Genomic DNA, 24,617 nt, shown 5'->3' on the forward strand with positions numbered 1-24,617 from the left:
ATTGAATAATGTGGCTGATAGTTTGGTGGTTCCTGATAGGCTAGCTCTGTTCTTCCAAAGAGAAGGGTTGTGCCATTTTCAAGTAGAGAGTTTGGAGAGCTTGGCCAGCCACCCACTATTGAAGCCCTGAACAACATGGTTTGTAATTTGCTGCCAGGTATATCTTGCAGATCTCTAGTTTTCTATCAATTCTTGACAGTGTACAAACTAACCTCTGAAATTCTCATGTAGCTTACGAAGCTAAATCAAAAGAAATGAATGCTGCTGGATGAGAGCATAATGTATGATGTGTGCCTGGCTGGATGTTTCACATACCTATTTTTATTTTTCTCCACTAAGCCAATACATATGAGGGCATGTGTGCTAGTGTGTTAGTGAGTGGACACTTCATTGAAAGAAAACTGTCCATTCTATCAAGTCCTCTATCTTCTAAAAATGTTAAGTACTCTGGCCCTTTTTCCCCCTTTTCCGCTATTGATTTGTGGTTTCTGATGGCTCAAACACATAAATAAAGATATAATATACTTCCTCCTTAGTAATCTTCTCTTTTCTTAGTTACCTGAACTTGAAAATTGGTTAAGTGGCCTTCACATTCCTCATTCATATATATATATATATATATATATATATAATTTTTGGTTTTTCAAGACAGGCTTTCTCAGTATAACAGCTCTGGCTGTCCTGGAACTCACTCTATAGGCCAGGCTAGCCAAGAACTCCCAGAGATACGTCTGCCTCTGTCTTCCAAGTGCAGGGATTAAAGGCATGCACCACTACCACCCAGCTCATAGCTATATTCTTACAATGTATTGCTTTCATACCAAACTTCTGTTTAATTTTTCTCCCATCCTTTACTGGTTCCTAAAAACTAGGGATGGTGGATGACCTTTTAATTTTTGATTCTTGCCTAGCACATGGCACATGATAGAGAAAATGCTTCATAATGGTTTCGTTCTTAGATTAATTTTTACTTTTAATTATGCATATATGTTTCTGTGTACGTATATATGCACATGAGTACAGTGTTTGTGGAGGCTAGAAGGGGGCATCAGATCTCCTGGAACTGGAGTTACAAGTGGTTGTGAATCACCTGGTGTGGGTGCTAGAAACTAAACTCAGGTCCTGTGCAAGAGCAGTCCCCGTGCTTAGGTGCTGAGCCATCTCTCTAGCCCATAATGCTTTCTTATATTAAATTGACCCTATCAACTGCAACCTGGAATTTCATCTTGTTAGTGTTACAAGATTATCTCTGCATCCTCGAACCAAGTCTGTCTATAAAGAAAAACCCCTTAGGCTTCTTTGGCAACCTATGTCTGAAATACTTGTGACTTGCTTCCAAGTAACACACCAATCCTCCATGGATGTAACTCACCATGTACAAGATGGTGCATATAGATTCAAGTGCAAGTAGAGATTGAGGCAGGGAATTCAGAGCAGCAGTATATACAATCATTTTTGTCCCCAGAAGAGTGTAACCAGGGAACCAAGGATCCTCCTAGCCCAACAAGGAATCAACTGCTTCAGGTAGAAATTAGAAGAAGTCACACCAGCTCTTATCACTGTTGTGACTGGAATACTGATAGCCAGGTGTCCTTTCTCTCACAGCAACAGGGTGGCCTTTTTTTTTTTTTCAAAATTGGAGAAGAAACTGGAACTGCTTGACACTTCTTAGTGAGCTAGGTCTGGAGGGGAAAGAGCCTTTGCTTTAGTGACTCCTTGTAGCTCCCAGTCACAATAGATGACTGAAATTTAGTCTCTTACTAATGGGGAAATGTATAATACATTGTTATAGACTGTAGACAGACAGCTTGCTGCACCATAGATTGCAGAACCTATTTCCCTTTGTACTGTGTTCAAATCTATATTCCCTCCCTCCCTCCAGCCTCCAGTAGCCATTGTTTTATACTTTTTTCTTGCATGAGTTCAACTATATATATATTAGATTTCACATATGAGATGAGATTATGAGGTATTTATAGTTCTGTGAAAAACTTATCTTACATAGCATATCCTCCAGATTTATCCATGTTGTAGCAAAAGACAAGGTTCTATACCACCTTTTTAAGGCTGAATGGTATTCTAACATGTGTATGGAACATGTATATTTCCATCCATCCATCCATCCATCCATTGATGAACAGTTAGGATGTTTCTATTTCTTGGCTGTTATAAATAGTATTGTAAGGAACACAGAAAGGTAGATATCCTTTAAACACACTGATTTCAGTTCATTTGGATATAGACCCAGCCATGGGAATGCTGTTTTGTACTGTAGGTTTGTTTTGTCTTTGCAGTGCTGGGAAATGTAGCCAGTGTGTTTATGTGTTCTAGGCATCTCTCTACCATTGAGCTGTCTATACCCACAGCCCCGTATAGTAAGTTTTATTTTTTTTCAATTCAAAAAACAAAGCAAACCAAACAAAACCTTCCCTACTGTTTTTCACAATGGCTGCCCTATTTACATTTTTATTGACAATATTTGAGTATTGATATACCCTGTATCACATTTGTATCCATTCTAACAGACACAAGGTAGTATCTCATTGTAGTTTTGATACACTTTACCAGTGATCAATGATACTAATCATTTTCTCATGAATCCCTTGGCTATTTGTACCTCTTCATTTGAAAAATGTTTCTATTCTTTTCCCATTTAAAAATCAGATTTTTTTTTGCTATTGAGTCATGAAAGTTTCTTTAATTTCTTATATTTGGGACATTTATTAGTTCCTTATCAGTCGCATAGTTTGCACATATTTTCTTCTAATCTATGTGTTGGCCTTTTACTCTGCTCATTTTTTACATATGACACATTTGAAGAACCAATTAACATTAAAATGAAATAAGGAAAGAATTGAACTTCGTTGTACAGCACATTTTTAGCTTGGTGTCATCCTATTTGTCTATTTTTGCTTGGATTTCCTGTGCTTTCAGGGTCATACTCAAAAAAAAAAAAAAAAAAGCCGGACAATAGGGGCACACATCTTTAATCCCAGCACTCGAGAGGCAGAGACAGGAGAATCTCTGTATCTCTGTGAGTTTGAGGCCAACCTGAGCTACAGAGCTAGTTCTAGGACAGGTAACACAAACCTGTCTTGGAAAACCAACCAACTTTGTCTGCATGTATGTCTGTGTGAGGGTGTTAGATCCCCTTGAACTATAGTTACAGACAGTTGTGAGCGACCATGTGGGTACTGGGAATTGAATCCAGGTCCTCTGGAAGAGCAGCAAAGTACTTTTAACCACTGAGCCATCTCTCCAGCCCTAGCTCTTACATTCTTTTAGCCCCTCTTACATTTGTTCCCTGAGCCTTGGTCAGGGGAATTTTTGTATGTTGCATGTAATGAAGATCCAATCTCATTCTTTTGCACATGGACATCTGCTTTTCTTGAAACTGTTTTTGAAGACTACTATCCACTCCTCATTGTTTCCTCTTAGCCCCCCTGTAAAACAGACAAAGAAACAATCAGGTGACCATAAATGTGTGAGTGGATTTAGAGTCACTTCAGAGTGTTTCGGGATTTTTGCCAAGTTTAACTGAGGAGGAAAGACCTACCATAAGTGTGGGGACCTCATTCCATGGGCCGGGGTACTGGGCTGAATAAGAAGGGAAAAGTGAGCTGAGCTCCAGCAGTCATTGCTCTGCTTCCTGACTGCGGACGCAATGTGGCCAGGTTCCTCACACATCTGCCCCACAGCCAGAGCTGCTTCTCCCAGGACGGCTGCACCAGCAAACTGTGAGTCACAATCGCCCCTTAGTGGACTTTGGTTAGTGACTTTTTTTCACAGCAAGAGGAACTATAACTGATACACAGCCTTTTATCTCCTTGTTTAAATTTGGACATAATTTTGTTACTATTAAAGTGAGGTTTTCTTTAAAATGCTAAAAAGATATTTAACATTTTGTTTTATTGTATTTTTTGATGTACATGTGTGCTTTGCCTGTATGTATGTCTGTGCACCACATGCATGCCTGGTGCCTGCAGAGGTCAAAAGATGGCAGGGCGTCAGAGCCCCTGGGACTGAATCTAAAGTTGGTTATGAGCCATCATGTGGGTGCCAGGAATCAAGCTCACGTCCTCTGCAAGAGCAACCTGTGCTCTTAACTGCTGAACAATCTCTCCAGCCCTAACTCTTTTAATGTGTTCCTGAATTTGGTTTGACCAGTATTTTTCTGAAGACTTTTGAACTTCTATTTCATAGAAATATTGCCTTATGATTTTCTTGTGGTTTCCTAGGTCATGGCGATATACACCTGTCTTTGACTATTTTTTTCTGTGGGGGATTTTTATTATTGTGTTAATCTTTTTGCTTAATACTGAGGTGTTCAGATTTTCTATCCCTTCACAATTTGTTCTTGGTTTGCTTTATGTCTTTAGGAATTAAGCTGCTTGGACACTATCCAGTGTGTTAATGTAGAATAGTCCACGGAAAGCTCTTTGGAGCCTCTGGTTTTCAGTGCTCTCAGTAGTGCCATTTTTAATTCCTGCTCGCTCTTCAGCAGTCTTTCTCTTCCTTAGGTGAGCTAGGGGTTTGTCTGTTATCTCTTCAAAACCAGAATTTTCTCCGTGTTTATTCTCTATTTGATTTGATTTTTTTAAAGAATGTTTCCTTTGTTTCCAGTCTGATCTTGAGTCTTCTACGAAGTTTTGAGGGGGTTTGTTCTACTCTTCTAGATGTTTGAAATGTATGTTGTGGAAGATCTGTTGTATATATGCTGCTTCTATGTGATCTTTGTTCTTTTTTTGATATATTGGACAGCTATTAGTTTCACTCATAGGGTTGTTTTTTTCAATGTGGTTTTGGTATGTTGTTTTTTCGTTTCCCCCCCTGGAGTTAGAGTCTTCTATAGAGTCAGGCTGTCCTTGAATTCCTGGCAGTCCTCCAGCCTCAGCCTTCTAGGTGCTGGGATTGTAGGTGTTTATGGCACCATGCCTGGCTTCCATTTTCTTCTGACTAAAACATTTTTATTTCTTTTAAAATTTCTTCTGTGGCCCATTTGTTGTTTAAGAACATTTGTTTAATGTCCCACTATATGTGTGTTTTCCAAGATTCTGTTAATAATTTTTATTTTCATTACATTGTGATCTAATTTAGGGATATTTTCTACCCACCTGCTCTTATCTTTTGATGGCAGATTTTTAGCTATGAAGTTTTATGATATATTCTTTTTCCCCCTGTTCTGGACCTTCTGTGCTTTGAGTTAACTGGCTTTTGTTTAGAACATTCTGTCTCTGGAACTATTTTCTTGCTGTCCAGTTTTATTTTGTTTTGATTAAAGTTTCGTTGGTATTCTGTCCCTATGCAGGAAAGGGGTCTCTCACCAAGTACTGTGACATAAATATTTATTTCCTTTCAAGTTGGTGGAATTAAGGAGTAGGATCTTGTGAGATGATTGGAAGTTCTTTCATGTGAGCCTCATGAGTAGGACTTGGTGCCCTTATAGAAAGAAGGCCCAAGGATTGCTTATTTGTCTTTTCTGCCTTGTGAAGATACAGTGAGAAGTTGCTGCCTGTGAGCAACTGATCCTTACCAGGCAACTTTTCCGCTGGTGCCTTTATCTTCAAATTCAGTGTACAGAACTGTGAGAAATCCATTTGTCTTATTTATTAGGTACCTACTTTGTGTTATTTTATTGTGGTAATCCAAATGAACTAAGTTACTAGTCATTTCTTTAGATATTTCTAGGAAGAATACTTACTTAATCAGCAGTCTGTAAATCCCTAAACCAAAAATATTATCAGATGGAAAATACTGGAAATGGACGTTTCTGGTTGACAAAGATATTTCAAGTTTGAAAAGACATCTCATGCATATTTTGTAGACTCTCTCCCATCCACCAGCACCAAGGCGCCAGACTTTACCCAGACTGAGAAGCAGTGTTTACCATGAATTTAGAGTTTCCTTTGAATAATTTGGGTCCTAGTGGCATAGAGTGTGCACATAGATTTGAACCCATATCTTAACTGATTTGAGTGAAATAACAGAAGGAGAAATTATGTACAAGCTTTCTCATATCTGGAAATGAGAAGCCTTTTCTGGGTCTTTGAAGTCAAATAGCCTTGGTTGGTCATATTATGTCTGTTCTATATTATGTCTTTGGTAACTAAACTAGTCTCTTTAAAATTTAAATTAAACTTATTTTATCTTTTATATAAAAATGTAACAGTTGTACATACATAAACCAGTCTTGCTATGGATGTTAAGTACTCAATAGTACTTAAAACCTAGTGTGCTCTTCCTCATTGCTTATTCTTATTTTCCTTCTTGATGTTCTTAACTCTGAACCATTTGACTGATCAAGGTGCATTCCCTTGTATTGCATTCATATTGGCTCCAAAGCTTATATTCCTTATATTCGCTAGATATGGAATCCTTTCATGAACTATTTGCTCAATGATTTTTATTATGATTATTCACAGTACTTAGAACATCCCTTGTTCTCCCAGATATCTAAACAAGGAAAGTGAGAGGTTACCAACTTAGTAGATGTCTCATTGGTCCAAAATGATAGTAACATTTAGAGTTACACCATTATTGATATGGATTTACCTACATGGCAATTTTCAAAATCCCTTTAATCAGTAATGTCTTTGGATTATGTATTAGTTATTTTTCACATTCCTATGAGCAAATACCAACTTAAGGGAAGACAGGCTTCTTTTGCCTCATGGTTTCAAGTGATCTAAGTCCACAATGACTGGGAAGACAGGGAGCTAGAACCAGCTTAGCTATGGGGGTATTTGGCTCACATTTCTGAGGACCAGGAAGCAGAGAGAAAAGGAAGTGAGATGTGACTATAAACATCAAAGCCTACTCCAGTGACCTACTTCCTACATCCAGGCCTCACTGCCAGAGGTTCCACTGCCTCCTAAAACAGATCAGATGTGTGGCGTCCATCTTGAATAGCCATGTCTGAGGATCAAGAGAGTTGGGTGGGTCCCTTATACCCTTCTGACTGAATATGAACCTTAAGCACATAGCTTCTGATAACTCTCTCCTTCCTGCCCTGTTCCATCAACTTTGTCTTACTAAGCCACAGTGATTTGAACTGTGAGGTTCTGGTACATGTTTTTTGTAATTACTGGATTTCTAAGAATAAAGTATTTCCTTGCTTCCTCTCAATTTGATCCCTGTGATGCTTCTCTCACTATGATAGTCTAAAGTGTGGGACTCAGAAATTCAGTAAATGCTACTTGTGCCTTTGGTGTGCACCTGTGTGCTACAGATAGACTTGCACTGTACATTCAACAGCAGTATTTGTTGGAATTAGATTTGTAACAGAAGTGATCTTTAGTGTCACAGACTCTTGTTAGAACTATTAGATTAATTTATTTCATCTCTTTTTCTTTCGACAAACATATTTAGTCCTTATTATGTACTGGGGCTATGGTTATGTCCATTTAAAAGGTGGGCTCTCTGTCCTCTTGAGACTTACAATCTAGCAAGATAGATGATAAAAATGATAATTATTGTAAAGAAAAATGAAGCACTTCAAAATTTGCTTATGTTAGGATCTTACTAAATTATAAGAGCTGCCTCTGGTAACCCCTTTTTACAAAGTTAATACTGGGAAGATGGCCTTAGAGAAAGAGCATTGTCTTTGAGAGCTCTCTGCAGGGCTCCCTTTCTTTTGTATCATTTGGGCTATTCCTTGTATAGTGACAACCTTGATCAAATTGGAGTTTAAAGGGCTGGCCAAGCAGGTTGTTGAGAAAGGAAGTTAGGAGTGAAACAGTTTTGGAGAAGCAGCCTCATATCATTTCAGAGTTATTTTACTATTTATTCTTTGTAGTGTCTTATACTAAGAACAATGAAAACTGACATATTTCAAAATACCTATTTAATTCTGCTGTATTTAAGAAGATCATATAAAGCCCGGTGGTGGCACAAGCCTTTAATCCCAGCATTTAGACGGCAGAGGCAGGGTGGTCTCTGAGTTCAAGGCCAGCCTGATCTACAGAGCATGTTCCAGGACAGCCACGGCTACACAGAAAAACACTGTCTTGAAAACACAAAAAAAAGAAAAAGAGAAAAAAAATCCCATTAAAAGCATTCTACTTGGATGCTTTTAGTTTTGTGGCATTAGGACCATTGAATAAATTCTTCTTGATATAGGTTCTGAAGAAGAGGGAGCCCATAAGTTAGAAAGAAGCCATTTTTACCATGGAGTAGATATACTTGAGTTTAATTTTTAAACTATAGCTGTGGTTTGACCATTAATTAAGACAGCCTCTTTAGCAATGAGAAAAACATTTAACACAGCTGCCATTGATTCAGCTGATCCATAAGTGCTGGTCATAAAAAAAATATACTTGAAATTTTAACTCATTAAAGCCTGTCTCTGGAAAGCACTGATAAAGGCATTCAATAAAATGCATGGAATGGTAAAATATTTTCAGACTTTGATCTGGTAATTCCGTTCCTTTTGCAATCTGTACTGAGAAAATAAATCTGAGATCCCAATAAACCATAATACACAGATGCTTTGCCCAACAGTTTAACAAGGGGGAAATGATTAGCTAAGGTTTGGAAAACTTGTGTAATGAAATGTCACAGAGCCCGTCAAATATTTTTAAAGAATATTAACCATGCAGGAACTTGTTTGTACAGTTAAACTGAAGAAACAAGCTGTATAAACCCAGGGTCTCACATGTGCTCGGCAGACACTTGACACACTGACCTCTACCTCCAGCCTGCTTCTGTAGACAGTATTTCCATTAGACATTTTCCTGTTTGTTGTGTTAGAAGATTTATTATTATTTTGTCTATCTAGTTTTCGATACCCAGCATGGATTAAATTCATAGTGAGTAAGCATGTTCTGTAAGCGTTCTGGCCTTACCCTCAGTGAGACAATTTTTATTACTATCCAATCAATTTCTATTACTGTAACCAATTTTTTTCTACATTTTTATCTTTAGAACATTTTTTCTTTGTAGTGAGTTTTTAATATTCTGGTGTTTGATTTTTTTTTATATGGCTTTATCTTTGTTAGTTCCAGTTTCTAGGTAGTCTCCTTAAAGAACAACAATTCAGTTCCACATTGGAAGACTATTTTTCAGCCAAAGAGTGCTTCCTAGCACATGCAAGGCCTTGGATTCAGTACACAGTACCACCCCCCCCCCATACAATACCAGCTATTCTAATCTTTGATTCACCCTATACATTAAAGCCCTACTTTAGTGGGAAAAGTGAAGAATGTCAGATGTCAGTATATTCCAAAATAACTATATTTGTTTCTTTTAAAATGCTATGATCTTAATTTCTCTATAATAATCTCTTCTCCCCAGACAAATCAGTGGTGTAAAGAAAGCTACCTTTCATTTAATCAGTCATTGGGCTAAACTTTTTATATCTTACACGGTTTTGCAGTCTACCACAAGAACTATTTTAAGTAAAACAATCATTTGGAAATTGTACTCTTCCATTAGAAAATTACGAATGTGTTCCTACAGAAAACAATTGAATTTAACGTAATTCAAACTGTTTATTTGTACTGAATAATTAGTTCTTCATAGCTAATTAATTTGGCCATTGCTTTGTTGCCTTCCAGGGAAGAAGAGGTTCTTTCATGGCCTCTGCTCTTCCCTTCTTTCTTGCCTGCCTCTTCAATACTGGACGCCAGCACTCTCCACAGCATTGCACTCCCAGCTCACTCTCCTGTTACCTTCTAGTTTAAGAAAGGTTTTCACTAAGTTACCCAGGCTGCTCTTGAACTCACTGGAGCCCAGGCAAGCCTTGAACTTGCAGTCCTTCTGCCTTAGCCTTTTGAATAGCTGAGGTGATAGGCCTATGCCACCAGGACTGACAAATTGTGCTTTCTTCTGTTATTGCTGTGATTAATCAAAGTAGGCTGCTTTCATTCCTAGACCATATACTAATCTCCATGTTACCATGTACCTAGCAGTTCAAGTGGAGACTTTTTAAACCCAAACATTTAAATACACGCAGGAAGTTGTTGTATTAGAGGTTGTTGGTAGGACTAGTTTTTTCGTTTTTGTTCTCTGTTATCTTCCCAGGGGACTTGGCCCCTTTGTTGGGCTTCTGTTTGATTTGTTTACAGAGATGCAGGCTTTGAAGTAGACAGTTATATAGGACCATTAGAGAGAAGGGTGAAGCCAAAAGGCTGCTTTATACATTAACAGGTGTCCTCGTTTTACCATCTTACTGCCTGGAGTTCTCAGCCGTTGTCATTCATGGATTTTGCTTTCTTCTCACATGTCTGCATTGACTTTCTTATTGCTGTCCTAATTTTCTGTAGAAATTTACTTTGTTCTTTGTCTCCCAAATTAGAAAATAGTTCACGTTATTGAACTATCATAATGTTGCCTGATGGGTTAGTGGGGTACTTCTTAAATGAATTTTTGGATATAATAATTTAATGATATTATCTCATTCTGCTTTTTTTATGATAAAGGGCTTTGCATATCTGGTTCCCTTCATATGTAGTTCCTGTCCTTAGGTAACTGTTCCTTTATAGATATGACATTGGTATTGAAAGATTTGTACTAGTAAAATTGATACATTTAGTGTTGTCTCTGGTCACAGTGAGGTAGGTAGCTGTGATGTAAGACTGTTTAAATAGTCCCAGGTAAAATAGCCATTTTAAAATGGGAATAAATGAGACATATACCTCAGACATTGTTCATGATTACTGAGAACATCTTCAGGTATGTCGGGTCTTGTAAATATGGTTGTTCAGATTGTTTTTATTTTTTAACTCACGAAAGGAGAATAAAAAGTGATCTATTTTTGGCAGAGACTTAAGGGAATATCAGTGTGACTGTTCACTGACACTTTTGTCAAGTTCAATTTCTACCTGAGTGCTTTGGCTTTTTTCTTTCTTTCTTTCATTACTTTGGACATTAGAGTTTTCAAAGGGAAATTTGTAGCAGTGACATCTCTAACCTTTAGGTCTGAGCAGTGCCTTGCTCCTGAAATTGGTCAAGTCACTTAATATTTTTCACCACCTGTCACAGCTGAAGAGAGCTGTCCCTTTCCCCTTCTGCTTCCCGAACCATCTTCCTGCTGGTAGTAATCTTCTATTATGTGTGGCAAGTTTTTCCACATTTCTGATGTGAAACCTACCAGAGTTTGATCCTTAAAGCGACTCAGGGTTCAAAGGCTGCGAGACTTCCACTTCTGTTCATGAAAGAGTAACTGGTACATGACTGGTTATTTTTCAAGTCTTATCTCCCATAACAACTGGAAACCAGACAAAATATATGAAAAAAAAAATTGTGTTCAGACATTCCACGCAGGCGGCAATCTCTAAAAGAAAGAGAACGAATGAATGAAATGAGTGTTTCAGTCGTCCTGACTTTTTGTCTACAAAATGGCAGTTTTTAAGATCTATGAGCCTGTGATCTTGCTGAACGTAAGAGACAGGGAGGAGTAGATAGCAGGAATTGGTGGAAGAGATTATTGGAGATGGGGAGCCACTCACAGAAATAACTCCAAAATTCTGCATCGATGTAAATCTGAGCATGTGTCATAAAGGACTTCTGAGCTCCTATACCAGGAGTTATGTCTAATATCATGTGCATACAAAGAGACCCAAGAGTGCTCTTACAATATTAGCAGACTTAAATTAACCCTAGAGTAAGGCCACTCTGATCCCAAATGAACAAAACAAAACCACACCTTGACAAATGACTCTAACATAATTTAACTGTGTGCACAACTTGAATACTCCCCAAGGGAATAGGGCAGCATCCAGATACTCAGCAGTGTAATATTTAAAAGATCTAGTACTCCACCCCAGATTATTAGGTCTTCCAAGAATCAGTGAAATATGAGCTGTAACTAGGAGAAAGTTAGTCAATAGAAATAGAACCAGAGATGACGGCAAGAGAATTAACAGAAGATTTTAAAGCAACTCTGAAAATACATGAAGGATTGAAAGAAAAGCATAAATATAACAAAGAAATTAAAGACTGTAGTGAACCAAATGAACTTCTGAAGATGAAAGGTGAACCGCATGAATTGAAAACTTACCAGATGAGATAAATAGCAAATGAAACATTACAGGGGGAAAAGGACTGATGAATTTCAATAGATGAGTGGAAATTGTCCAGTCTCAGACATAATGGGAATAGCCCAGTTCGGGGGAAGAGTCCAATGGTGAGGCAATATCAAGCAGATTTATATGCCATGTAACTGGAGTCAATAAAACAGAAGAATAAGCAGAAAATAGTGAAGTAATGACTATAAAATTTCTAAATATGTTGAAGTTTTGGAGACTTTCTCCATAGATCTGAGAAATTTACCAACCAGAAACAGAAAAACTACAGTGAAAACAAGAGTAGAGCAATTATAATCAACTTGATAAAAACCAGTGATTGCATTTTAAATGCTGCTGGAGAAAAACAAAAACATATTAAGTGCAGGGAGGGCCGTTTACTTCTCATCAAAAACAGTGACTGAGGATGATACACTGACATTCCTTAAAGTACTTCAAGTGAGGAAACAGAAAACAAATAGTACTTCTGACTGTAAAATCCATAGGTAATGAAAGGATCTTGAAAATGAAGGAGAACAAGAAAAGAGGGAGAAATATTAATGGCATTCTTTAGATAGAAGGAGAATAATGCCAGATGGGAGAAGAGACAGGTAGGTCCTGGGGCTGACTGGCCAGTCACTCTAACCAAAATGGTGAGCTTCAGATTTGATGACACATAGTTTCGGCCACTAGCCACCAGACATGCAGGCACCCACACTTCTCACATATATATGCATATAATAACATATACACATGCACACACAAATATAGGTGCAGTAGACTTAAATGTAAACATACCAATAGTTAAATATAAGTAATGCAACCACTGCTATTAAAGGTTGAAAAATGCAAGACCTAATAATATACGATATAGATAAGAACAAACTTTAAGAATAAGCATGGATTAAAAGCAAGAATATGGAAGAAGATAATGTGAACAGTTACCACAAGGAAGCCAGAATGCCCATATAAATACAAGATGAAGTAGTCTTCAGTTAGAGTGGTATTACCAGAAATAAGGCTGGCCATTTTATAATGATAAGTGATCAATTCAACAAGAAGTCGATGACCAGAAATATGCCCCTAACAGAACCTCAAAATACACAGAAAATAAGCATATTCTGATAAGCTAAATAGACAAAACTATCATCAGAATTGGATATTTTAATTGTCTTAGCTTGGTGCTTGGTAGAACTAGAACTAATGAATAAAACTTCATTGAGTCGATGGAAGGTAGATAACAACTACCTGAATCTAATTGACATTTATAAACCACTGGGCACAACACTACCAGTATGTATTTTCTTCTCCAGTTCATGTTACATTCACTATGAACCATAAAATAAACTTTTAGTACATTTAACAAGGAATTCATAATGTGTGTTCTTTGACCAAAATGAAATTAGAAGTAATAAAACTATCTTTAATTTCCCAATTTAAGTTCCCACTATTATACAGTGTATTTGTTTGTTGTTATTGTTGTTTTGAGACAGTCTCACAGTGTAATCCAGGCCACTCTAGAATTTACTATGTAACCAAAGTTGGCCTTGAACCTATGATGATCCTCCTGCCTTAGCCTGCCAAGTGTTGTGATTATGGTCATGAGCTGCCATGCTTGGCTTTTAATATACATCTAAAAAGATAATGAGCCAAAGTCTTAAGTCATTATTATCTTAGATAAATAATAATGAAATACAACATATGCAAATTTATGAGATGCAGGTACCACAGTGCTTGGATAGAAACAACTTTAAAAGGAGAACCTTATAGCTGGACTTACAAAGATTAAAAGGGAGAAAAGACCCGTTAACATAAGTGCCCAATGTTGGAGACAATATAATCCTACTACAGCTCTTAGAGCCATTAAAAGAATAAGAGAATATTCTGAATATTATGCTAGGGATTTTTACAATGTAGATAAATGAAAAGATTCATTGAAAGGTACAATTGATCAAAATGGACTCAGAAAATCTGGAGAGCTTGACATCTGTCAAAGACATTAACTTTACAATTAAGAATCATCCCACAATTATAACTTTAGCCTCTGGTATATTTAATGGTAAATCCTGTCAAATGTTTAAAGAACAAATAAACCAAACTCAGAATCTAGAGGACAATAGAATGCTTCCTCATTCGTGTCACAAGGCAGATGATGTTGGAACCTGTTGGTGAGAATGTGCAGCAGCCATGGAAGACAGTGTAGAAATTGCTGACAATTTTTAATTCAAAACTGCCGCAGTGCCCCAACAGTCCCACGTTTGAGTACATATTCAAAAGAATTGAAAACAGGGCTTATCCCGAGTCTAGTATGCCTTGTCTCATTATTCACAATAGCCAAGGTATGGAAATAACTCCTAACAATCAAATGAATAAAGGAAATGTTAGTTTTCAAAATGGGAGAAATCCTGGTATTTACAACAATGTGGATTAATCTGGAGACCATTATGCTAAGTGAACTAAAGCAGCCACAGGAAGACAAACACCACGATTATAAACACTGCATGATGATGCTTATTCGAGAAGTCTCTAATAGTGCTTACTGGAAGCTTACGACAGGGCTGGAGGGTTGTTCAGTGTGTGTTAGGTTATAGTTACAGTTGAGATAAGCTGTAAAGATCTATGCAGTGTAGCCTTATAGTTAATATATATCAAAATTTATGAGATCATGGTAAGTATCCCTACTACAGAAAAAAAAGATGCAATTTGAGGGGAGCTGATGAATATGTCTATTACCTTGATTGTGATGATGGTATCATAGTTGTTTGCAACTATACAAACTCATTAAATTGTGTGTATTAAATGTGTGTTTGTTTTTGTTGGACTAGGAGCCATGTGCCTATAATCCCAGCTAATTGGAAGTCTTAGCCTGCTGGATCTCAAATTCAACCATAAATCTGAGTAACAACATAGTGCTAAGTAAAAACCCTATCTTAAAAAAGAGGCATATATGTGTACACACACACACACACACACACACACACACACACACACACACACAAAACTAACGCTGTTAAAAACTTGAAGAGAGCCGGGCGGTGGTGGCGCACGCCTTTAATCCCAGCACTCGGGAGGCAGAGCCAGGCGGATCTCTGTGAGTTCGAGGCCAGCCTGGGCTACCAAGTGAGCTCCAGGAAAGGCGCAAAGCTATGCAGAGAAACCCTGTCTCGAAAAACCAAAAAAAAAAAAAAAAACTTGAAGAGAAATAATCTCAGTGTCCTTATTTGTAACAGTCCCAAACTGGAAGGCGCTTGCATACTGGTACGTCACCAAACTGGAAGTAACTTACATATTGATCACCAAACTAGAGGCAACCTACATATCTAACAGGAGTTTACTGGATACATTTTTTGGAGTATTCATTCAAGGTCTAGGATTGCAAGGAAGGAAGCTATTACTAAAGGGCATGAGGGAACTCTGTGGGATAATAGTAAGAGTTCCAGACCTTGACTGTGATTCAGCTTACATGTATGTGTACATTTGCCACAGTTTGTTGAATGTTACATTTCACCCTGGTAATTTTTGTATGCAAATTATGTTTTGGTAAAAGTGATGTTTAAGAGGCAGTTTGGAAGAAAGATATCTATTCTACCTATAGAAACACTGCAGGGCCCAGAAAGTATAGCTCAGTCAGTGGTAGAGTGCTTACCTAACTTGTATGAGGGCTTTGGTTCAATCCCCAATACATACACAGACACCTACCTTGGGTTCAGTCCTCAATACAACACACACACACACACACACACACACACACACACACACACACACACACCAAGACACATACCACACACACACAGAGGCACATATATCCCTTGAGTTCAATCCCCAACACCACACAGACACACACACACAGACACACAGACAGACAGACACACACACACACATACACACACACACACACACACACACACACACACACACACGTACTTACATGCATGCATGCATGCGTGCTTACACACACACACATTCAACCTCTTATATATCTCATGGTAGAGCTTTTGGGGCGTTTCAACTGTTCTCTGAAAGGTGAAAGGTGAAAGCAGGAGAGGACAACTATAGTGCCACTTGTCTGCTTTGTCCCTGGAACCGCTTTCCTTCCCTCTGAAATGAGACAGTCTTGCTGAGTTTCTGCTCTAAAGCTATGTCTTCCCAGTTCTTTTCTTCCATGAGAGCATGCAATCCAAGAAAAGACCTTAACATCCATAGAGTTAACCTTGCTAAATCCAGAAAGCACAAGAAAAACAAATGCATCAGTTTTATTGTGGCTCTTACTTATTAAGCTGACACATTTCATCAGATCTCCATGGAATGAGAAACAAGATAAAATCTAGGATGAAGAAGCTAAAATGATTTTCCAGCTCCTTTTACATTAGTGTTGAAATTAATCAGCATATTTATTTGTTTTCTATCTACTTCATTTCTCCTGAGTGGGCTCCACAGCAAGGACAAGATGGTAAAGTATAGATCATTAACGGAGGAGGCAGAATATAACTGCCAATTCCAAGTCCTTACTCAGTTGTTTCTGTTCCCTGATTGTGCTACATACTCAGTCCCAAGAAAGTGCCAAAGCGAAGTCCCATGAAAATCCTTAGTGATCAAGAAAAATAAGAGGAGACTACATCCATCAATTGTATCCATTAATATTCATCCTAAAACTTCTGGACCTAATTTTCTTTTTCTTAATTTCGTTCATGTCAAGGAATCTTCAGACGTCAATAATAAAGTCTCTTTTTGCTCAGTCTGTTACATATTAAAATAACCCTTTTCATAGCAAAAGCTGACTTGCAAGATTGAAAGCTCTTTGAGAAAAAATGGTTTTCAGAGTAGAAATTCAAATGGAAATCATTTCATTTTTGAAATCTGTAGTAAATTGTCACCTAAAATTAGTGAGTTAGATAAAAATTTGTGGTGTGTTTTTCTTGTCAGGAAAGAAGCCTTAGCTAGTCCATTTTCAGAATGTTGCCATGGATTAAATTCAATGCCCACTGCAGTGTAAATTAGGGAAAGAAAATATGTACAGATATGTTATTTTTTCCAGTCTAGGTAATCATTCTTATCTAAATTGGACTGTAATAAAAAATAAGACCCCGTTGACCTGAAACTGAATTTTTAAAGAAGTTTGCTGAAAATGGTTGATTTAGTCTTGCTAAGGGGAAGAAATGGTTCCTTCAGTTCAAAAATTGGCAGAATCATGGTAATCTCCTACAGCATGCATTTGATTGGGGTGACTGTGTGTCAGTGTGATTAGACTTGATTATAAAGAGAATTCAGAATTTTCAGCTCTGGTAGACTTTACCTCTCCTTCATCTGGCATTCACCAACTAAATTAGAAATATAAACATGGGGCAAAGCATATAATGCTGTTATTATTTCATTTCTGTGAATGCCAAACCAAAAAAGTGATAGAATAAGATAATTCTTGATTCTCAACTTTAGATATTTATTATCGTCTATACTATACATGCTATCTAGCCTTATTACTTTGGTTTCCCAGGTACCATGAGATACCGGCTACATACAAAGTTTGAAGGGAGGGATGTAGTAGAAAGTTATGATGTTTTTGGTTTGTTTGTTGTTTAATATATTTTTATACATAAGAAAACAATGGTGTGAACAAAAAAGTGTTGAATGCGTTTGAACTTTACCTTCTCTCCTCTGTCTCTTCCAGTTTAGCCTATTTTCTCTCATTTCCAACTGCTCTGAGCTTCAGATTATCTGGAACCTAAGCATTATTCATTCCATAACATAAATTGCATAATTATATGATCAGATCCCATCCCTAGCTGAATAATCATTAAACAAGGGTAAGTGGAAAATTTCATTTGATGGACAATTTGTAGAGAATAGTCAAAAGACCTGGATTTCATGAAGGCTGCCTCGATAACAGGAGAACATGAAATAAGAAGGTGGGGGGAAGGGGGAGGTAGAAAGGGTGTTGGTAAGCCATTGAGGATTAAATAGTAGGCTTTGCTGTGGGTTTCTTTCTTTCTTTTTTTTGGGGGGGGGGTTCGAGACAGGGTTTCTCTGCGTAGCTTTGCACCTTTCCTGGAGTTCACTTGGTAGCCCAGGCTGGCCTTGAACTCACAGCGATCCGCCTGGCTCTGCCTCCCGAGTGCTGGGATTAAAGGCGTGCGCCGCCACTGCTGTGGGTTTCTAATAGGAACAGTATAAGAACTTGTAAATTGGTGCTGGTCTTTCTAGATCAGTGATTCTCAATCTGTGGTTGTGTCCTGTTGGGGTCAAACGACCTTTTCACAGGGATCACCTGAGATCATTGGAAACCACAGATGTTTACAATACAATTCATAACTAGCAAATTTATAGTTATAAAGTAACAATGAAAATAATGTTATGGTTGGTGGTCACCACAACATGAGGAACTGTATTAAAGGGTCACAGCATCAGGAAGGTTGAGAACCACTGCTCTAGATGGTCTGCCATTTGTACTGCATCCTGTCATCTTTTCAGCTAATCTTTTCACTCCTTAGAAGAAGAGATGGAGGAATGGGAGGAGACTGGCCCTTCTGCTCATCTGTCTACATGGTTAACTGTGTAGTATGCATAGAATTTTCCTACATGGTAATTACATGACAGCTGTACTTCCTACCCAAGAGATGCTGCCCTGCCACGCACACAGAAAATGGCATGTGAGGGCAAAGTAGCTTTCTCTATGCCTGACGAGGGTTCTAAGAACTCAAGTCTATTATAACCTGCATCATGCGATTTGGAGCTCCTAAAGCTATAAGTAAAGTTTCTTTAAGCTGTCCAGCCTAGGAGAATTATTACAGCAGTCCGTGCTGACTAATGCAGAATGTAATGATATCGGGCATATTTTGTATTCACGAAAACTATAATTTATATAGCTTGGAAAGGAAACACACAACCTCCTTTCATTGAAATATGAAGAGAAATGTCTTAGCTTGGTGGTGGAAAGAAGGTGCCATCGTTCTTGTTTTTACTTAAGCTTCCTAGATCCTGGAGTTTAGTTGCATGGTATAATGAGCATAATTGGATTTTTGAGCTAAGTTGCTGATGAGACCAAGGACACTTGACAGCCATTATTTGGTGGTGTAAGAAACAAACTAAGATACAAGGCTTCTCTCGTGTTCTTTTTATCTCTCTGTGAAATAAATAATCTTGTTGAATTCCTGTAGCAAATAGGTATGGTTTCTATTATCGTGTTAATGTTGTTACCGGTAAGCTTCATTCTAAATGAGAGAAGTAGAAGCTCACCACGGACTGTGGTTTTAGACTTCCCATTTTATGCTGTTGCAGAAAGAAAGGCTTTGAGCGACACCATTGTTAAGTAAATACATCTTTTTCATTGTTTCCTGTAATTGTATTCCAGTCCTACAGACACATTTCTAATGTGTTGTGGCTTAAATCAATAGACTGTCTCAGAAGAGGGCATTAGAAGTGGCATGAAACGGGGAGAATCCTGTGCAGATTTATATTGCTCTGTGTTCCATTATTGTTCCATAACAGCTACATTTCGGAGAGCCACTTTTGATCTGACAGTATTGGCTGCCAGTTGGCAGAGAGGATTCACCTAGATTAGGTGGCTGTTTCCTGTTTCTATGCACAGGCTTGGGGAAATGGGGTTTACTTTTCTCCAACTGTTTCTCAGAACATACTGGTACAAAATGTTCAGCAGTAGGATAATTCCTTTAAAAGCTACATCTGGTTACCCTCAGATAAATATTTCCATTAATATTTCAACTCATTTTGAGCCTTCTTGTAGTTTGTAGTATTTTTTTCAATGTATGTAGGTGGCCTTAAACCATATGGCAAAAGCGTTTTCCAAAAACCATTCAATCTTTGCCTTACTATGAACTATTTTCCTTTTTCCCTTGTCATTGACTAGCTCCTCTCAGCAAGCTCCAGCCCCCTTCTTCCTTTGATCTGATTCTGCTTATGCTGATGGCTTAGCTTATGTACTTTGGCGGACTCATACATGTTTTAGTACCATATTTAAGAATGAAATCACCTATTCCTTTCCTCTGTTTGGAGTGAAAATAGGTTTTTACTATTTTTAGGTAATATGCATTGAATGTTCCTGCAGCCATTGCCCTGTGCAGAGTCCTTATTATGCACATGATGCTATCTTTTGGGCTCAGTGGTTGTGTGTCAATTCACTTTAAAAGCTCAACTGCCTAGATTCTTTTTTCCCTATTAAATGATGCTTTTAGACACTTTATTTTTAAGTCTGTGAATACTTTTTTTTAAAAGATAAAAGATATTGGATGTGCGTTTGTAAATGACAAATGTGAGACCCAGACATTATGGAAAAACTTTATACGGTTTACTAAAAGTCTGACTTCTTACATCTTCAGACATCTGTCTTAGTAGGGTCGGCATTCCCTCCCATTTTTGACAGCTGCTTTACTGCAATCTTAACTCCCAAAGTGGATATTGGTTATGGTAGGGAAAGAATAGGAAATAACATAAATAATTTTACATCATCTATTTTGCCTGTTATGAGGACGCTTAAGAACATATATTCAATAATGTCAAAAATCCAAAGAATGTTAAATCTGAAAGAGACCACAGCAAGTTCTAAAGGCCGTTATCAGACAACCCATTCCCTATGCAGTTTTTTACATCCCCATGCCCTGGGTTATTGTGAAGTGCCTTTGCTTCCCAGGCTGCCTTGCAGAAATGCAGTCCTGTAGCACCCTTAGCCATATATGAACAATTCCCCAAAGAATGAGCATAGCATTATAAAAAATGGCATGTAATTTCCCCTACCATGTGGTTGAATCCCTTCCAACATATTTGATCATTCAGTACAGTGATCAGTATGTGTAGTTCTATTTATCCTATATATTTTAAGTATTTACTGGAAAAGATGTTACATTATTGTAAGAATGACATATGTATGTATTCTAGTGGGGTAAATAGTTGAAAGTATAACACTATTAAATGACTTTCATTTCAAGTGTTTTGGTAAGAAATGAATTAATTCTCACCTTTTAAGTTTCTTAAGTCACTGGAGATAAGAATAAACAATGTTGGTCTGTTACTGAAAAGTTGTCAAGGTACTTTGGATACATGGCTTTATATAGATTACAGGATGACTCACTTCACTCTGAAGCTGTCAAAGCTGTCAGACGACCTGCCTTATGTAGGGATATTGTCTAGTCAGTGTGATTAGAAAGGATTGATGGGGATGGAGAGATGGCTCAGAGGTTAAGAAAGGATTGATGATCTTGCTGTCCATAGGAATTGTTGCAGATGTAGACTACACTAAGTTGGAAGACGGAAAAATAAAGAGATGAAATTTATTCTGAAGAATGCATAAATCTTTTGATATTAGTGTTTCTCTGAGTAATGAAAAGAGATCATGATAGTGTAATTCCCATCTAATTTTTGTCTTCTTATGAACTGCTAATCAAGAGCATTTAGAGGAAAAATTTCAAATGGATGATTATAATCTCAAGTTATTTATATTTAGCACATAAGAGCTAAAAAGCAGAAAAGTTGGGCTGTCCTTTTTGTTTTTACTTTAGTACCTTTAGTGTAGGTCATCTGGCGCCTTAATGTCATCTTTGCCTCGATACTGCAGTCATGTTTTTCAGTGCTACTGAACGTTGAGTTCGTGGAAGAAGGGAACTTTTCATGGTGCGTCCTGGTTTGTCTATGGGGTTAATTTGGGACCCAGTCTGCCATTGTGCCTATCTGTCAGAACTCGCCATAATTTAAATGTTTGAGGTGGATGATTAAACTGTTTTAAGGGACTATCTTGTTTCTGAAGAACGTTTTAAGGAGAGAATGTTCTTTTTGAACTCACTGCTGATTAATGAGAAATATATAAAATATGGTATAACCCCATAAATGTAAATATTTTAGAAAACAGAAATAGATTATCCCTCTATTATTGTGAATATTCATGGTAATCCAGACCACCTTACCTGCGGTGTATTTATATTTTTGCAGAATGTCCTAAAATGTATAGATTATATAAAATTATTTGCAATTACAACATAATTGTTTTCAGACTTAATTGTTTAAGGATATTTGCTAGTTAATGTTTGCAGCCACACTTTACCTACCCAAACCATCCTAATTTTACTAGGGCAAACTGAAGATTATCAGGTCTGATGAAATGTTTTCTTATCCCTGTAGCTTAAATTATGGCATTTTGGGCATGGTTTATAATGCTTGTTTTTTTTTCCAAAATTCATTTCACTTTGTTTTATGTGCATTAGTGTGAAGGTGACCAATTCCCTGGAACTGGAATATAGACAGTTGTGAGCTGCCATGTGGGTACTGGGAATTGAACCCAGGTCTCTTAACCACTGAGCAATCTCTCCAGCCCCCTATAATGCTTGTTTTTGTCTGCCTTATGTTAGTTACCTGTGACTGTGTCTGCCTCTGTGCTGGCTTCCTACAAACCAATGACTGCCTTTTAGTGTTTCATAGCCCCTGTATTTTCAGAAAATGTGCTTGTTAAAGTTGTTGATTACCCATTCCCAGTTTTCTAAATCAGACTTACAAATCAGTCAGTGATCCTAGGTTTAAACAGGGAATCCGGCAGATATCAATGATGAGTTAAAGCTTTGTATTCAACATTACCAAGTTTGAGTGTTTATTTTACTGTTTGGTCTGTAAACAGGAAATTAATATCTTCAGTCTGCAAGAATTGTTGATGAGGATTAACAAAAATACTTCATGAAAACATTAATTTTGGTGCTTAATGTATAGAAGACACTGAATACAATGTACGAAACACTGTTACTGAGCTAAACCTTGAGCCCCTTGAAGGCTTGTCCTTGGTCTTTATATCTCAGTCACCTAACCTAGCATATGGTATATACTCAATAAACGCTGGCTGGTTCAACTGACTGATTTCCCCTATTTTATGTTCTGTTACAGCCCACTGTTTGTAACATGGAAGATTGGTCGAGACAAAAGATTGCGTGGATGCATAGGTACTTTTTCTGCCATGAATTTGCATTCAGGACTCAGGGAGTACACACTTACCAGGTGAAGACCAATTTTTGTTTCATTTATGTCTACTTATAAAAAAATCTTACAATACTTGAACCTAACACTTTAATTTGTTTTCATTTACTAAATTATTGACATTCCTCTCTCCTTTCTTGTTAGTTTTTTTCTTGGTATCCAGTTAACTTCTCTTACAATGTATTATTGCTGTGTATTATTATATAAAATGCTGTGGTGACATATATCTTGCCATAGATTGTGAATATGATCTTTTTTTTCCAGTGGGCAGCTTATTTTATATAACTTGAAAATGAATGACTAAATGTCCATGAGTTACCAAAAGTATTATTTCTGTCTTAACAGCCTTTACTGGTTCCCCTTTAGACCTTTCAAAAAGAGTTGTTTTTTTCCTTCATTTATGCATTTTGCTACACTTTTATGTGCTTTAAATTTTGAAAAGAAATCCTAGGAAGAAAGTGATATCACAGCCCAGCAGCATAATCATTCCCATTCACTCTTTACCCTCAAGTTCACTGTAGCTTGTTTATTTTGTTTCCTCTAACACAATGAGAACGTAATGAGCACCCCATTACACTTACTAAGACTTTGCTCTTAATTTCTCTACTCACAACAAGCTATCTAACATGCCATCTAATTTTTTTAAAAACACAACTTCTAGCAAGTTGTGTTCCAAAATTATTTCATAAGAAGAAAATGTCTTTAAGTAATGAGCTGTTAGTAAAGGTATTTCCTGGTTTTGTTCATGTGTTAGTGTGGCTATTTGACACATAGTTGTAATCCACACAGTATTAGTACAATATGAAATTGGTCCTTGCTAACTAACTATTGGTACTTGGGGGAAGTTGCATAACTAATAATTCAAGTATTTTTTCCTATATACTCAATATAGGTGTTAGAATGAAATAATCATTATTTTACCGCAGGATTAATGTGACAGTTAAATATCTTGTTGTAGAATTGTGTAAATTCAAACTTACAACACAAGTTAATAAAAAAAACTAAGTTTAATATTCTTGTGTTTGAAGATATGTAATAGCTCATAGCTGCAAGGTTTTTCCCTATCCATAGTGAATTGCAAGAAAAAAATATGCAATAGCTTGCGGGGGGGGGGGCGTATCTATTGTTGTCTCTTCTCAACTATGAGAAACAGGGTGCTTGGACTTGATTAGACAGCACAAAGCTTGGGAGAAGTCAAATATCTGTATCTCTACATCCAGCCATCATCAGTCTATATATCTATGTATCTATTTATCTACCTTTCTATCTACTTATCTATCTTTCTATCATCCACCCACCTATCTATTTATCTATCTATCTATCTATCTATCTATCTATCTATCTATCTATCATACCAATCATCTGTCTGCTTTTCTTTCTTTCTTTCTTTCTTTCTTTCTTTCTTTCTTTCTTTCTTTCTTTCTTTCTTTCTTTCTTTCTTTCTTTCTTTCCTTCCTTCCTTCCTTCCTTCCTTCCTCCCTCCCTCCCTCCCTCCCTCCCTCCCTCCCTCCCTCCCTCCTCCCTTCCTTTCTTTCTAACATTTATCTACCTACTTACCTATCTACCTATCTTCTGAAAAGAACTCCAACTCACTAAAGATTATAAATGTTGCCCTTGAAATAAATATTTTAAACATGTAATAAGATTTACTTG

The 24,617-nt window shown here is 37.3% G+C and overlaps 1 protein-coding gene across 1 annotated transcript in view; it reads left to right on the plus strand.

Moving 5' to 3' along the window:
• Ammecr1 (AMMECR nuclear protein 1) overlaps positions 1-24,617 on the plus strand; it is a 111,856-nt gene that overhangs the window by 31,793 nt on the left and 55,446 nt on the right. Inside the window, exon 2 of the mRNA XM_006970292.4 lies at positions 22,875-22,985. Coding sequence (XP_006970354.1) covers positions 22,875-22,985 — 111 coding nt within the window. The remainder of the gene's footprint in view (positions 1-22,874; positions 22,986-24,617) is intronic.

The sequence above is a fragment of the Peromyscus maniculatus genome, chromosome X (genome assembly GCF_049852395.1).
Source record: "Peromyscus maniculatus bairdii isolate BWxNUB_F1_BW_parent chromosome X, HU_Pman_BW_mat_3.1, whole genome shotgun sequence".
NCBI lineage: Eukaryota > Metazoa > Chordata > Mammalia > Rodentia > Cricetidae > Peromyscus > Peromyscus maniculatus.